Genomic DNA, 16903 nt, shown 5'->3' with positions numbered 1-16903 from the left:
TCTATTCACAAGCCTACACACCCGTACATGCAGGTTATCAAATAGCTCGCAAAGTCTATTCACAAGCCTACACACTGTACATGCAGGTTATCAAATAGCTTGCAAAGTCTATTCACAAGCCTACACACTGTACATGCAGGTTATCAAATAGCTTGCAAAGTCTATTCACAAGCCTACACACTGTACATGCAGGTTCGGCACTTGTACTCTACAAAGTTTTCCTACTTCTTTTCCCAAAGATCAAATACCATGCCTGTGAGTAATGGTACATGAAGATGTAAATCCATGGTCCATAACTGACAAAAAGTATACCGAACCCAGTATGTGGCAGAGGAATACCCCCCCCCCCAATGTGCTCATACTTCATCGCACTCTTTTCTGAGGCCCAATTTCATAGCGCTTCTTAGCAGCCGATTTTGTGCTTACTGTGCAATTTCTATTTCATAGCAATGCTAACTGTAAGCACATGAAAAGGCATGCTAACCTTTTGGTGCTTACCGCACGCAACCACGGTAAACACGCAATATGGCCGCTCCATTTTTCTGCTAACCTGTGAAATACGCTAAGGCTTAATAAGCAATTTTTTCTGCTTTAGGAAGCATGCAAATTTGCTTACTGTTAAGCAGCGCTATGAAATTGGGCCCAGGAGGTCATTGTTTCTACTCCCGCTCCAGTCATTCAGTCAATTTATCTGTGTTAAAACCCCAAAAAATTTAACACTGGTACAGCGCATGAAATTGTAATCCCACAGTAACAGCAATTAATAATAATTGCTCAGATTCAACTGAATTTATTTAGACCAATGACTAGTCAGCAGTCATTAGAACTACTTCTGGTATCACCATAGGCTGTGTCCGAAACGGCGACTTCGGCTACAGCTACGGCTAGATCGGGCGCGTCTGCCTATTCTTCAACACTGGTAGACGCGCTGATCTAGACGTAGCTGTAGCCGAAGCCGTCATTTCGGACACGGCCATACACTTGACACATAATGAAAACCTGACACTGTTATCAAGTACAAACCTTGTATATTTTTTTACATTGCATATATCACAACTGGTGCATGAGTTAAAATATAGCAATGGCTATCAACTATCCATGCATTGACAACTTTTTTTTTTATATAATTTTGTAAAATAAGGCTTTAAATTGAACAAGAAAATCATCAACAAAATAATGCTAAAATACATAAATAACTTTCAATGAGATAACACCAATAATACAAATCTTTTATAGTGCAACTTGAGTTAATGGCAATTTTGTTCTCTCTTAGAGAACATGGAGTAAAACTTTTAGCAAAAAGGACAAATTTAGTACTTTTCAGTTTTACTTCAAGATTGAAAATATAAATGTTTATAGATGGGCACACAACTTCCACAGTATAAAGATGGTCTTAAATCCTTAAACGACAAATGTATATATTTTTTTACCCTTGTTTTTGTTCTCAAGACTCAATGTTTGAAACAAATATGTTATGAAAACATATTAGGTTTTCTTCACTTTTTGTTCAGTGACTGCTTCAAGGTGTGTTATTTCATGTACATGTTGGTACAGGCCTATGACAAGTACCAGTGGTGTGCAGTTACTTTAATTCTGTCAAATCTAAATATCTTGCTCAACCTACAGTAAGATGACTAGACTAATGAAGTTTGCCCGAATCACACTTTTGATAATCCTGTTCTTAAACTGAGATGTAATTCCACCATACTATGCCAACTGGCGCGAACGCTTACTACTTGTCCATTAGAAATGCAAAGAGCAATTTTTCTTTTGAGGATTTAGGTCAGAAAATAACAACTGGACTTGTCTTTTTTAAGTAACAATTTTCTACATTGAGATGTTATGAATGGAGAACCCTATACCCACACAAATCAAACAACTTAGAGTCTAAGTTAAGAATTTATTGTTCCGCATCATTAAATTTCAGAATTTAAGTTTCCATTGGCACATAAAAATAAAACACTTGGTGTGGTTCATATCATAATTAGGGACTTTTGAATTGCACTTTAGTAGACACAAATGAATGATGAATGCTGAACCAATAATCACGTCACAAACCTTTGATAACAACATCTAACTTTAGAATGAACGCTAAACTTAAGATATTATTTCAGGGAGTAATTAACTCTGTACACAGCCTCAATGTCCCTGTTACTCTTGGCAACATTTTACAGTGAGTTGACAACTGTTTGAAACGGTTCAACTAAACAGGATGTGTATGGTGGCACAACTGTGCACCGAACTACATGTAAATGGCATACTGTGTAGATATATTCACCACGTTATCTCATTGCATTCAGGCATAGTTTATCTATCATTCAAAACCACAGTGAATGATATTGAATTGTCAGACAGTAGGAGGGTTGACTGTGTTCTCTGTAGGTGCAATCACCACATGATCTTATTGCAGGCTAGCATAGTTTCAGGATCATCCAAAACCACAGTGGATGATATTGAATGGTCAAACAGTAGATGGGTTAAATATTGCCTTACGAATGAGCCGATTTCTGTAGACTCATCCAGTTGACATCCTTAAAGAATGGATGGAGACGAATCTCCTCAGCTCCTCCTGCTCGATGGCTGCCCAGCCTCTCATTGGGGTTGGCTTGTAATAACTACAAAAAATCACAAATAGATATCCAGTTTGGGTACGACACAAAACACAATGTCCACAGATTTACATTAAACTTACATAGTTTGAAGATAGTGATAGTTGAAAGCTTCCCCTAAAATATTATTTCCCGAGGTGATGTAGTTTTTGAGAATTTAGTAAAACCATATCATGAAAATAATTGTCTTCTAAGGAGACCCACCACATATAATTTTTAGCATGATTATCAATTAATATCATCTGGTATTTGACAAATGATCATTCTGCAAATGTGGCTTTTGTAGAGTACATTGTTTAGAATTGTCTGGTACATGTTAGCAGCCACATTGAGTCTCTAATAGTCTCCCATTGTCACCAGACTACGCTTTTGGGGCTATTGCGGGGTGTCGTGGCCGAGTGGATAAGAGCACCGAACTTAAGCTCTGATGCTTCTGTTCAGCAGAGTGTGGGTTCGAAACCCAGTCGTGACACTTGTGTCCCTGAGAAAGACACTTATAATTGCTTCTCTCCACCCAGGGGTAAATGGGTACCTGTGAGGGCAGAGATGGTTCTTGTGATTGGTTTAGCCGAGTAGCGCATATATTGCGCACAGGCTGTATACTCCCCAGGGAGCTGAGATGGTTCAAGGAATGATTTAAGGCCCAGTGACCAGGGGTAATAATGTCGGAAGCGCTTTGAGACACCCCTCGGGCGTGAAAAGCGTTATATAAAAACGGTCTATATTCTTCTTTTTATTATTAGTTTTTACTGAATATGCAACAGTGAACACAATATGTTAAATCAATTGGTGAATTTTTCATGAACCTAGTTCCTTGACATCCTCCAGAATCCCCCCGTTAGTTTTGCACGATTTTGATTGATTCAGAACTGGAGAGCCGCCATACCAAACATACAACTTGCAGGCATGCAACGTTGCAGTCCCTTTTTTTCTCTTCTAATTCATAAATACCTGGGACAGTTTTTCAATTCTGATTTGGTTGAGCGATCATGTTTCATCTGTTCTTTTTTACTGATGGCCTCATAGTTCTGATTGGAATCAGTAGCACTAGTCACAAGTTTCGCTCAACCCTTTAGGAAAAAAAACCCCGCAAATGGTTTGTTGTTGTACATGTACCTGTTTGATTAAGCTGCTAGCCTCTGGTGATACATGGTCAGGGATGATGAGTTGAGTGTGGGAGCCAATCCCACTCAGATGACAACTATGCAGAGACTGTGGAATCCAATCATAACCAGCAATATTATTAGTCAATAAAATCTTAAAAGATTAGGAGTCTTGTCATATTTCGTCAACTCATAACATCCTAGGCGTACTATTGTGAATGCTTGATATTTTGTTACGTATTCATGGCCTGATTATCACGCAAAGAATTTTTTTTTAAATAATTGTTTTCTTTGAATGAATTTTGACAGATGATACTTTTTCATCATGAAAGGTGGATGGATTCACTGTCTTGTGAAAATACCTGTGTGAAAATTTCTTACTGCAGTATTTTGCTGTTTTCTAATTAGTAGTAACTATTGCAGCTGAAACTTTCTTATGTGACTTTTATTGTTCTTTATAACTTTGCAGAATATAATCAGCATTAAAACCAATCTATGACCCTACATTTTATATATAAACTGAATACAACCAGGAGAAAATATTGGAGATCACTGAATTAAGTAGGCTTTATTCCTTTAGTTCAAGAAGTATGATTGATAGGTAACTCACCATTCCAGTAAGCAGTTCATAAAGTAAAGCTCCAAAACTCCACCAGTCACACGTAGGTGTCACATTAAAAATCCCATTCACTTCAGGTGCAGTGTAAAAATGTTCCTTGGCGAATGGATTCAGCGTCCTCTCGACGTACTGCCACTGGCTGAAGTATGTCAGTCTGATGTGTCCACCCTCGGCCAGAAGGATGTTATCCGGCCGTAGATCTTGACAGATGATACCCACTGCGTGTAGGTCTGTCAGGGCAAGGAGTATCTCGGCAGCCCATAGTCGAACGCAGGATTCTGGAAGGGTGTTGGATTTAGTAACTTTCACCTGCTCGTCCATTTGTGAGAAAAGGGTCGAGAGAGACGGCAAGGGTGCATCGCGTGGATTGATTATTGGAGCGGGTTTCTTTGTATCATTGGCGGATGGCGGGGATATGGTTTTACGCAACAGTGCACCATTGTGGGTCGGGGTGATGTCACTGTCGTCTTTTGTCCTATCCATATCAGAAAGGCTCACATTCGCATAAACATCAGAGTTGGCAATGGTCGTCTTCTGATTGGCTGTGTGCTGGTCGGGGCTTTCAATGGGTGGGGAGTCCATGACAGTCCCGCTGTCCCAATCGGGGGAGTATATAGTGTGCTTAGGCGTGGATTCACATGAGCTGTTTAATGTGGTATCTATACTCTCCTGATTTGGGGATAAACTGCTTGGTGTTGTGACAGAGGGCAGTAAGGGAGGGTTCGTTTGGTTAGAGAACATTTCACTAGTTTTGACGTAAAGATCTTGTGGCAGGGGTGGTTTATTTGAATTCCTCCCAGGTTGATCAGGTTCTAAGGTATCAGTACCTCTTGATGAGGCAGCTTCACTAAGCATCCTACTGAGGTTAGGCTCACTCCTACTCGCATCAGCCTTACTTGTCTCCCACACAGAGGCCGATCCAAAGCCACCATCATCAATACTAGGGTCCACTTTCAGTAGAGAGGAAAGCCCATTGTCTGGCCTTTTCTCCTCAAAGGTTGCACTCCTAACCTTGAAGTCCATTGGATTGGAGTACTTCCTCTGGCTCAGAGGGCTGGCACGAGACACTCCCTGTTCCTGCATACTCATACTGTGCTGTAACGGCGTCGGTCTAGGGAATGACTCTGCAAAAGGGACAGTGCTTGCTACAGTATTAGTGTCAAAAAACTCGGCAAGGTCGGTACCAGGCTGTGATGATGTCATTTCATCGGTCATGGCAGTGGCAAATCCACTTGTGTCGGGCAAGGTGTCAAGTTTGGTCGTACTTGGTGATATTAACGAGTTGGACTCTGTGACCTCTGAAGCAGTGCTATTCAAAGGTATGAGATTGAAATCAAGCTCATCCTCTTGTTCTAAATCTTGCATGACCTTCATGGCATCAGCTATGACATCTTCAGGATTGTGGTCAACCCAAGATGACAAAGCTGGCTGTGATTTGACGTCATCGCTATCAATGCGCTCAACGTTACTAAACACTTCGTCAACAACAGGCCCAACGTTACTAAACACTTCGTCAACAACAGGTCCAGCTTTAGGACTCCCTTTGGGGCTTTCAAAAGCGAAAGCAGTCTTATCATCACTGCCAACACTGTGAAGTTCACTACCAGGACTCTCTTGACTGTCAATGCTAAATAAATTGATAGGAGCGTTGCTGTTAAAGTCTTGAACATTACGTGAGGGAATACTCAATCCACCGTTGGTTTGACCATTTGTCTCGCCACCCCAATTACGAGTTGCCTCATTAACGTCGTTATAAACAATATCATACTGTGAGCATTGCTTGACCAAATCATTCAAGTTGGCCTCTGTGTCCTGAATATCCAGTTCAGCGAACTCACTCGCGATGGGATCAGGCGTTAGGACCTCTTGGTTGGGTTTCTCAACGTAGTCAATCATAAGATTTGCATAGCTGTTACCCCTACCCTCTGATTCTTGGCCTCCAACGGACACTTGTTGTTGATTCTCCAGGGAGCGGATCAAGCCTTGTGGATTCATCTCAGGCTCTCGAAAGACGTTCTCCTCACAAATCTCCTCTTTCTGTTTCTTATCGTCTTTTGAGCTCGTCGTACTGTGTCTAGATCTTCGTGATCCGCAGCTACCGATGCTCCTCTCCAAGCTGCTCACCATGGCTTGATTGACGGACTTTTCAGCCCCGTGGCTCAGGTAGCCACTGGCATAGTTCCAAAGCTTCCCCCCGCTTGCATGCTCCAGGATCAGATAGATTGCATTATCCGTCTCGATGAACTTGTAAAGCTTGGCGACGTAGCTGCAGTAGGCAGGCACAGCGATTGTACGCTTGGTAGCCACTGAACATTTCTGAAGTACCTGTAGATATTCCAAAACAAGAATTATTCTAAGGATGCATCAAAGTCAAAGGCATCCAGACATATATTTCAATGTCCTTTTAAAATTGTAATCCAAAAGATGGGACATTTTCAGTCTTTGGTCTCAACATCAAAGATAAACTCCTGGAAGCTTAGGCAAAACATAGCTCATGCCACGGGACGACTCTTAACCTCACCTTTATAATGAATGTTTGATATGAGATTGAATCCAGAACAAGCAGCACAGAGTCTATCAATCCAAGGACCTTATAATTCTTGAGCTCCTCCTCCGAACCCCTGAGATGTGCTGAGCGTGGATCAACATCGATGCATGGATGCTCCGACTGAGGGGACAAAATAATACACAAAATTTGTCTCAAAGTATCAAGAGGATTTAAAGCAGGTGGGATCAATTACTTATGGAATTGAACAACAAATTCTGAAAAATATTTTGCTAATATTCCGCCGTCCATGCCAACCAGAGTGGTTTGTTTATTAACAATGGAAAGTCCCTTTCAAATCTATGGTGGCTGGCAGTAAGTACAACAGCCTAACTTCAGATATATACGACAGCCTCACTTTCATATCAATACGGCAGCCTCACTTTCATATCAACACACCAGCCTCACTTTTATATCAATACGACAGCCTCACTTTCATATCAATACGACAGCCTCACTTTCATATCAATACGGCAGCCTCACTTTCATATCAATACGGCAGCCTCACTTTCATATCAATAAGACAGCCTCACTTTCATATCAATACGACAGCCTCACTTTCATATCGACACACCAGCCTCACTTTCATATCAATACGACAGCCTCACTTTCATATCAACACACCAGCCTCACTTTCATATCAATACGACAGCCTCACTTTCATATCAATACGACAGCCTCACTTTCATATCAATCTATGACTGAGGCAAATTCACCCACCTCCCATCTCTTGTAATTAGTGACTTCAGCTGATAGATATTGGTTGTATAAATCCTCTGCCTTCATGAGGTACTGTGCCGTCTTCCTCCGTACGGCCTCACGACGAGTTTTATTGTCATCGCCTGGAAAACATGTACAAATACAGGTTGGAAACAAATAAAACTACAGCTATGTTGCTCCTTTAAACTTTACACTGTATGCAAAAGCCTGCCATCAAAGTAAACCATTAAAGGGTCTATGTACTATTTGTAACACAAAACACAGTGTCCACACATTTACATTAAACTTACATAGTTTGAAGATAATGATAGTAGAAAGCTTCCCTTAATATATTACTTGCTGAGGTGGTGTAGTTTTTGAGACATGAGTAAACACTGTCACAAACAAAATGTTTGTCTCAGTTCTAGCATGTAAAACGTATTAACCAGTTATGGTGTTTTACCATAACGTGTTAATAAGTTTTTACATGCTAAAAGAATTTTCGTCTCACTGAGAATTTTTTTTTGTGTGTGCCACTTGTTTTACTCATTTCTCAAAAAATAACCAGGCCACCGTGTCAAGTTTAAAGGTACACATTGCCTTGGATCAGACGAGTTGGTCTATAAAATTGCACGGTTTTCCTTTTCCGTTGCGAACTAACACGGTCGGCCATTTATGGGAGTAAAAAATTGGAGTACAAAATTTGACTCCCATCAATGACCGACCGTGTTAGTCGACGAGGTAAAAAGAAAACCACGCAATTCCGAGGCATATTGGTGAAGATCATTGTGTTCTACTTTCACAACATCTTTCTACTCTTATGCATTTTATAACAAATGGTTACAGAACGCTTTTCAAAGACCGATCCAAGGCAACGTGTTCCTTCAAGTCCCACCGACTTGAACTTGACATGGTGCCCGGTTATTCACTGCAGTCATATTATGCCTTAAAACACTGGAGCAAATACCCTCTCTGCCACAATAAGTCTCTTATATTCTTATATATTACGATTTCACAACACACTGTACCTTAGGCTTTCAGTCCCATCCAAAACAATTTATGGCGTAAAAATAAGACAAGTGTCACTGCCAGGACCTGAACCCACGCTCTAACAACACCAGAGATAGAGTATGTTACATGCAGGGAAATAAAGTTGGATTGTATTGGGTGTTGCATTGTTGAACAAAAACTAACCAAATAAAAATAAATACTGACCGATGACACCTTTTAGGAGCACGCCAACGCCCGACTTGTAGAGGTCAAAGGCCGCTTGGTAGTTCCCATTAGTCTCGTTGTCCAGTGCAAGACTGATGTGGTAAGCTGCCTGGTAAAGATAGTCTTCTGCACCCCCTATTGTCATTCCAGCCACGCCTCTATTGTCCGTTTCATCAAGCCCTGGTTTGGCCTATATGGGTAAAAAAAAAAAAAACTGTTAAACAATAATATAATGATTGTCAATTTCTGGGGCATGCAGTTGCCGTTCTCATTGGTCAACAAAAAGAAGGGAGGGATTGGATAGGTCCATTGACCCAATTCACCTGAAGCCATCATCACAATAATCTTTCTTGGTTGCACCATTTTGGTAGTCAATTTCCATGTGTGTTATTAAGTGCAGTTTGCATTTTGGGCTACATGGCGTTTACATGTGTATGAGTTGACTCTAAAAAACGGCAAGCGTAGCAGACATGCGGGTTGTGAAGTTGGTGCAAGGGGTTCAATAGCTCAATGTGCAAACGAATGCAAAGTAGGGTGTCCCATTGCTCTCTTTTAAGTCCATTAGGGTGTCCCCTGCCCGTGGTGATCCGAGAAATAAACTCTCTTCAAGCCTCCCTGTCCAGAGCGGTTGAAGTTAGCTCATGCATGTTATGTCTTTTAAGTGCACAAATGTTGTCAGTCCCATTGCAGTCAAATATTTAACCGTATTGAAATATATCTGGCAACCCTAGGTTCCCATTACTTTCCTTTCACTTGTGAAGGAAACAAACTTAACAGGTCCCAGTATTCAAACACACACCACCAATAACATAATGGGAACGTACCTGTGGGGAACGAGAATCCACAATGCCACCATCAGTGTACATAGCGTCCCTCTCAGCAGCCTGTTGAGCTCTGATGCAGTGCAGGTAAGCTCTGGCCATCGAGTTACGAGCGTCCTTAGAATCATCGCTGGACTCTGGGGGTACCACTGTCCAGCCTTCCTGGTTTTCTTGACCCTTCCAGTTAGATTCATTAGTTGGTGTTAGTTGGACAGGCGGGGCTTCAGTTGGAGCCTGATGAAAAAATGAAAAAAGGTGCTTCGACAAACCTCTTCTCTTAACAATAACTGCGCTGGATTCTTTTATGAGTGTTACATAACATTATACCTATTGCTTGACGTCCCATCTGAAGGCAAAGCAATAATGGCATGTGACTTGCTTAAGGACACCAAAGTCAAGACCGGGACTCAAACCGACACTCTGCTAATCAGGAACACCAGAGCTTCAGTCTAGTGCCCTAAACAGGTGAAAATCACAGAGCAATGTTTTCAGGAGAGTCGCACACAATATACGTGCTAAAATAATTGTCTCACCGAGACGAAAATAATTTTAAATTGTTTTACTCATTTCTCAAAAACTATAGCACCTCAGGAGGTAATATTTTAAGAGAAGCTTTCTACCATCATTATATTTAAACCGTGTGAAATTGTGGAGGTTTGCGTTTTGTGTAATACAAAAAGTACCCAAACTCTTTAAGGAACAGGGTCAAAGCTTGCTTGGAGTTGGGAAAATCTGATTTTGGGGAATTTTACCTTTGGGAAGTTGATAGTAATACCACTGTGTTTGGGGAGCTGTACCTTAGGGAAGCTGTACCTTAGGCGGGAAGTTGATAGTGATACCGCTGTGTTTGGGAGGTTGTACCTTAGGGAAGTTGATGGTAATACCACTGTGTTTGGGAAGTTGTCCCTTAGGGAAGCTGTACCTAAGGGAAGTTGATGGTAATACCACTGTGTTTGGGAAGTTGTCCCTTAGGGAAGCTGTACCTAAGGGAAGTTGATGGTAATACCACTGTGTTTGGGAAGTTGTCCCTTAGGGAAGCTGTACCTTAGGGAAGTTGATGGTAATACCACTGTGTTTGGGGAGTTGTACCTTAAGTTGATGGTAATACCACTGTGTTTGGGGAGCTGTACCTTAGTGAAGTTGATGGTAATACCACTGTCAGATGACAGGTCAGTTGTTGAGTTTGCTGCAGTGGAATTCTCCTGCGAGTCTTGGGATTCTTCATTGAGGACAGCACACATATCCATGGCCTGGAATAACCAACTATTGCTCTGAGGAATTGATGACCCCTCGCTGGTAACCCCTGGAGGTTCTGTTAAAGAAATGAGGAAATCTTTCAGGGAGTTGTGTCCATAACAGTCATAGAATAGAACCCTGGGAAGGCCGAGTACAGCGCTAATACATCAGAAAGACACATTTCTGACAACACAAGTTTAAACCTGGGCTAATTAAACTTCCTGGGGCAAATAAAACACAGTTTACTAGCATGGTGGGTTTACTTTTCAAAAACCTTATGCACAATCCCTGTATGCATGCATGTGTATGCATACATGTGTGGATTGTTGATTTTCACTCAGTTTCAAAGCACTCATCACACAATGTCCTGTGGAAGTTAGTTTGAATCATGAGACCCAATCATACAGCATCTTGTAAGGGTTTTACAAGGTGATATGTTCAATCTGCAGCCACCCATGGTGATAAAAAACCAAAACCCACCAGGGGCAAACCCTTTCTCTTGTAACAGAGAGTACTGTGCTCTTCTACATGCATAATACACAATAAACAGGACCTACATTATTTTGGTTCATTCAATTCAAAGCAGGAAGCTATTGCGCTGAAGTGTTTGCTTTTTGAAACACAAGTATCATGACCAGGAACTGAACCTGATCTCCGACAACAACAGAACTTCATTCGAGTATGATCTACTCAGGGGTGGCGTGACACACTATGCTATAAGTATGTTCCGTCCCCCCACTCAGTAGTTTGCTTACTTGTTTTGAAGCACTATCTATTTACTTGTCATTTTTACTTCCTTGTCATTTATCACTCTTTCAGTACTGGTATATCATAATGTAACTTGGAGATTTTGTTTAAATCCATTTGGAAATAACATTTTAAAGACTTTTTTTTAAGCTAAGCCTTTTAGCAGGAGTTTGCATGATTTACTTTGCTTTACTTTGTTTGTTACTAGTTTGGGCGATTATTGTAAAAATTTTTATCTATAAACCTCATAAGAAATTTGTCAACTTGTAATGCATATTAGGCCTGGGCGAGTAATTCGAATATCCGATTAATGGCGAATAGGTTTTCCTATCCGTAACCGCGAATGCTTTTTTTTTCTTAACCGGATATCCGCATATCCGCATAGGGCGCGAATACCTATTTATAAACCGGATAGTTCTGTAATTACAACCAAGTAACCGGATATTCTTTTAATATATGAATATCCGCGGACGTCGGGCGACAACTGATGGGAATATTTTGTCTGAATCCTTATGAAACTTCTATTAAGACAGCATAAAACAGCATAAATTAAGTATTTAACTATGCTCACCTCAGTGAAGAGTTAAAACAATGACATTTCTGACATAATTTGTTCAAAGATTACGAAAGTTTTCCTTCACGTAGAGTCAATCACGATCAAAAGAAACAGCAAATCGCCATCTTTAAATTAGATCCGGTTATTTTTATGAATGAACCGAGTGACACTGTCTAAAACTAATATCAATCCGCCCATAAGATCTCATTCACAAACGAAGTTGGCCAGCGGTATCCGAATACCAAAACTTCACTATTCGCCCAGCACTAATGCATATTAGATCTATCCTGCGGTCAAGTAAAACACAGTTTACTAGCATGGTAGGTAATATTTTCACAAATGCGTTGTAAACACGCACACGTAACCTAAAGTGTTTTTTTATCGTTTACGAAAAACAGTTTTGCTTTATAAACATATTTCTACAATAGCTTGCTGGTAAACAGCTATACATGTATGTCCCTTGCCAGAAGCTATGCCACAAATCATCACATTACTCCTCAACTCAACACACAGCTAATTGGACCTCTAATAAGTCCCATTCGACTTTTATTGTATTTTGTTTTATACATTATATATATTTATACATTTGCGAATAAATCAGCGATCTGTCAACAAAAAACAACTAATGACCCTACTTTTAAGTCATTATGGTTTTGTGAATGAACAAATCAATGAATGATAAACACATAAGCAATAGAATAGTTTGATCCTTGAAGGACGGACTAACCTGTGTCTGACAGAGGATCAAAAAATGACAATTCCTGAAGTTGTGGTAAGGGTGTCGACGGGACAGAATCTTCGCTGAATGTCGTCCTATCGTCATCGTCATCATCATATTCAACAGTTCCATACTCCGACACATCCTCTTCATTTTGTCTATGGAGCCACACACCGCCAAGAGACGGGCTGGGTTGCCCCTCTGTAAGCAACACATGATCTCTCCCCTCTGATGGAGTACTGGCTCCTGAATCATAATGGGAGTGACCAGGTGACTGGGACTTCCCACTTGTGAATTCGGGGGAAACTTTCTTGGGCTGTAGAATCTCTCTGTGTGGAGACTGCCTTAGCGCAACCTCCTCCCCACCCTAAAAAAAAAGAAGGAAAACAGAGTGAATTGATTTGAATTGATTTATTGGCTTTGTACACAAATATGCCCCCTGGCACCCAACACAACAACTATGTAGGGTCATCACGGATGAGAGGGGGGAGGGGTGGGGGGGGTCAATATCATCACTGACGGGCATCCTTAATTTACATTGTACATCTAGAAAGCAGACCATGCGTGCTTAATTTTGCTTGGCGTAGAATGTGTCAAGCAGTAATTGCATTTGTCGTTCAAGTTTACTTGTTCAGCTGTCAGTGTTTTTTATACTGTTTGTATCATTTGTAATTTTTTTGTCGGGGGGGGGGAGATGGGGGGGGGGGGGGTTCCAACAAAGGGGGTTTAATAATGCCTGTAGAAGGTTGTAGGCAGTATTAAAAACAACTATCTGAAGAGCTTTTTAAAGTCAAAGTAGTGATTTTGATTCTCTCAATCAAAATTTACTAAGTATCTAAAAAATCCCTTACACAAAAACAGAAACTGCATTTTATCTTTCCATCAAAACAGGATGACCTTTTAACAAAATCTTTGAATTGTTTGGATGTTGTGTTTGTTGAGATGGCCAAACACAGGATGTAAATATCTTTAATGCGCTGTAATTTTGACTGCTTGAGGGGCCCTCTCAAACATATAATCTGTATCACTTCTGGGGGTATATTCATTCATACCAAAACCAGTTAGTAAAGACTGGAACACATTTTAAACACCACAGACATCTTATCTTTCACAGACAATTAAACATTTAAAAGAGCTGTTAGTTTACCTCTAAAGCATCTTAAGACTGCAAGGCAACGAAAGTGACAAAACACCTATATAAAACTGTGCATGACGATTCGCGCTAATTGGCGGAAGTGATAAAAATACTATTGAGAGCGCCCTCACACGGTTAGAAATACGGCGCATTTTTGTTATGGATATCAGACTTTCCTTACCTCAAAGAAGCTACGGAAGTAATTGCTTCTTGTGAGGGGCGGGATGCTCACAACAAACTCGAGAAGCCTAAGGGCACTCTGACGTCTTTCCTCAACGACTTCATCATCAAACCGTCCTGAGTACATAAAAAACAAAAAAACATACAACAGTTAGCATCGGTAAATAAATAAAAGACTTATCCTCTTAAAGGAATATTGTTTTTGTTTGTGCTAACAAAACAGTTGCTAGCAGTGTATTCTCTTTACGTAATCCACCAAATACATTAACTGACAAACCTTCAAAAGTTTAAGATTATACTCCCTCCCTTTTTAGTGATTAAGTCACAGAGTGTAGATTTTTTTACTTTGAGAAAGTTTAGGAGAAAACAAGACCAATTCGCTCGATCTGGAATTCAATCTGTGCAAGGGCGTGCAAATTCATAGGGCCTTAAGGCACTACCTATGAAAAGAAATCTGTGGAAAACTTTTGATGGGGCACCAATGCAAAGACTTGGGCAACCAATGCTGCTGCTTGCATGTGAATTTAGTAAAGATGACTTTTGTTATTCTTGTTAAATGTTGTATCCTTCTTGTTTCATGAAAACTAGATTATATAGCAACTTTATAAATAGATTAATTTTGGTTTTGCCCGTATACGCATATACACCAATGTGTGTTAGCACTGTATACTCTGAACAAAACCACAGTCATTATTATTACTCAGGTGGGATTCGAACCCATGACCTTTGCAATTCAAAAGCAGTACTTAACCAACTAGACCAAAAACAAAGAAAACCCTGATGCAAATTTCCATAACTTTATATGTTAATAATTACCAAAGAATTTTGCTTTGGCAAACACAGGAAACTTTTCTGGTCTACGGAGGTTGTAATGGAGAAGTGACAATGCTTTGTTGAGCTTCTTGAAGTCATTGTAACGTTTCCACACAACAATCTGTAAGAAAATACAAGCAAGGTTGTCAATCAACAATTGTGGATCAGTTGCCCTAGAAATAGCGGTTTGACCTGCCACGCAAAGTGTCTATATTTAGATCATTGGTTTATTACAATACAAACTATTGACATAGCCTATTAGTGAAAAAGTGACAGTCTGATGCGATACAGAATATTTTCTGTATTGATTCTCCGTACTCACCTCAGTCACATCTTCTGGTTTGTTCAAGGAGAAAGCCTGTAAAATAACAAATGGAGGCAAAAAACTTCACTTTATCTTATAAAGAACTATTGATGTAGAGGAGTATGCTCCTAGAGGTTTGTCTCAAAGTGTATTTTCTTTCCCCCCTCCCCCGACATAAGTCTAGAGAGTTCAAAGAGCTATACAGCCTAATTTTGGCAAGATCTGTTTAATAGACCTTATGCATTGACGTCATCCAGCCGCCATCTTTGAGGTCAAACGGTGACGAAACAATCGAAACGCACAGAGATTGGCCAATGAACAACCTCCTTTTGACCTCAATGCGGGGGCGTCGTACTGAAATGACGTCATGCCCATAAGGTCTATGGGAATGTAATTTATATATTTTTTTTAAAGGGCAAAACGATACGTGTGTGATGTGAGATTCACCCTCTACGGGGTTCGTGGAGAGGATAGCGGAACGAACCTCATATTATATCATGTATAGCAACATAGTTCCTAGGACTAGGAGTATGGAGGATGTATGGGGAACTAGTCTGTCCCGCAATATATTCTTCACTGTAAATGTAAGGACTCTTAAAAAAGTAGGAACACGCAACAAGATCACCTTCTCAAGACAAGACTTAATCTTCACTTTTCAGTAGGGTTTTCGTTTTGTATCTTTCTTTACTACTGCAGCCCCACTTGTGTGACCAAGGCTAGAATAATTCAGCTAGCCTTGGCCACACACAAGTGGGGCTAACCCTAGGCCTACTGAAAACAAAAGTCAGGACTCAGGTTCGAGGTTGATCTTGAGATTGGTGCCAAATTGTGAGTCCTTATTTTGGGAAAACTAAGTGGACCGGGGCCGAGAAAAGCATCAAGCTCCGCCTAAGTTCTAGATCTACTCTGTTATTTACTTCACACGAAAACTATGCAAGAGAAGAGAGGAATGAATGAACTTTTAAAAAAGGAAGGGGCGAATTATTTAATTTTAATTGTAAGTTCAGTTGAAGGAATGGCAATGCTGAAATTTTAATATTCATTAAATAATCACAGTTTATGTAAAATCGCAAAAACTGCACACAAACCCTGTATGTCACTTTGTAAACTGTAAATCCCTTTTGATGTGTGGTTGGATCTGTGACCAGAAAGCTTCGAATCCAAGTATCTTTTGATCTTCCGGACGGAGCAGCCATTTCACCACATCACACACATCGCCGCCACGACCCACCGATGACCTGTCATGCGAGGGGTCACGGATTGGTATCCGGAACCAAATTCATCGCGAGGTGGCGCTAGACAGCGCTACTCTTGATGATGGAATCCGCAACTTTCTCGAGAACTATAATATTATTATTGTTGTAAAAGAAACAGCTAGGCCCGAACATTTGACGCCATACTTCGGACAACAAGAAGTTTAAAAAAAATAAAAGTTTGTACGTTCACACGTTATTAAGAGAGTGACTATTTTTATGTAACTATTTTTATAAACACTCCATCACCCTAATCCCATCCCGGATGACGTCACGCAGCCCCATCGATCTTATCCTCCCCCATAAACAAATGAAATTTGCTTGCACAGACGCATCGGTTAAGGGGGAAT

At 40.5% G+C, this 16903-nt stretch overlaps 1 protein-coding gene across 1 annotated transcript; it reads right to left on the bottom strand.

Moving 5' to 3' along the window:
* Nucleotides 1–1259: 1259 nt before the first annotated feature.
* Nucleotides 1260–16518, bottom strand: LOC117292108 (ribosomal protein S6 kinase delta-1-like). The gene is made up of 13 exons (XM_033774033.1): nucleotides 16389–16518; nucleotides 15319–15354; nucleotides 15000–15117; nucleotides 14185–14300; nucleotides 12878–13235; nucleotides 10742–10923; nucleotides 9615–9845; nucleotides 8791–8980; nucleotides 7597–7718; nucleotides 6853–6999; nucleotides 4323–6656; nucleotides 3726–3821; nucleotides 1260–2615 (listed from the first exon to the last, which is right to left on the bottom strand). Exons 1-13 carry the CDS (start codon nucleotides 16494–16496, stop codon nucleotides 2490–2492), a joined length of 4164 nt encoding a protein of 1387 aa, XP_033629924.1. The 5' UTR covers nucleotides 16497–16518; the 3' UTR covers nucleotides 1260–2489.
* Between the last annotated feature and the right edge of the window lie 385 nt (nucleotides 16519–16903).

The sequence above is a fragment of the Asterias rubens genome, chromosome 1, assembly GCF_902459465.1.
Source record: "Asterias rubens chromosome 1, eAstRub1.3, whole genome shotgun sequence".
NCBI classification, from domain to species: domain Eukaryota; kingdom Metazoa; phylum Echinodermata; class Asteroidea; order Forcipulatida; family Asteriidae; genus Asterias; species Asterias rubens.
This window is presented reverse-complemented; position numbering and strand designations above follow the sequence as displayed.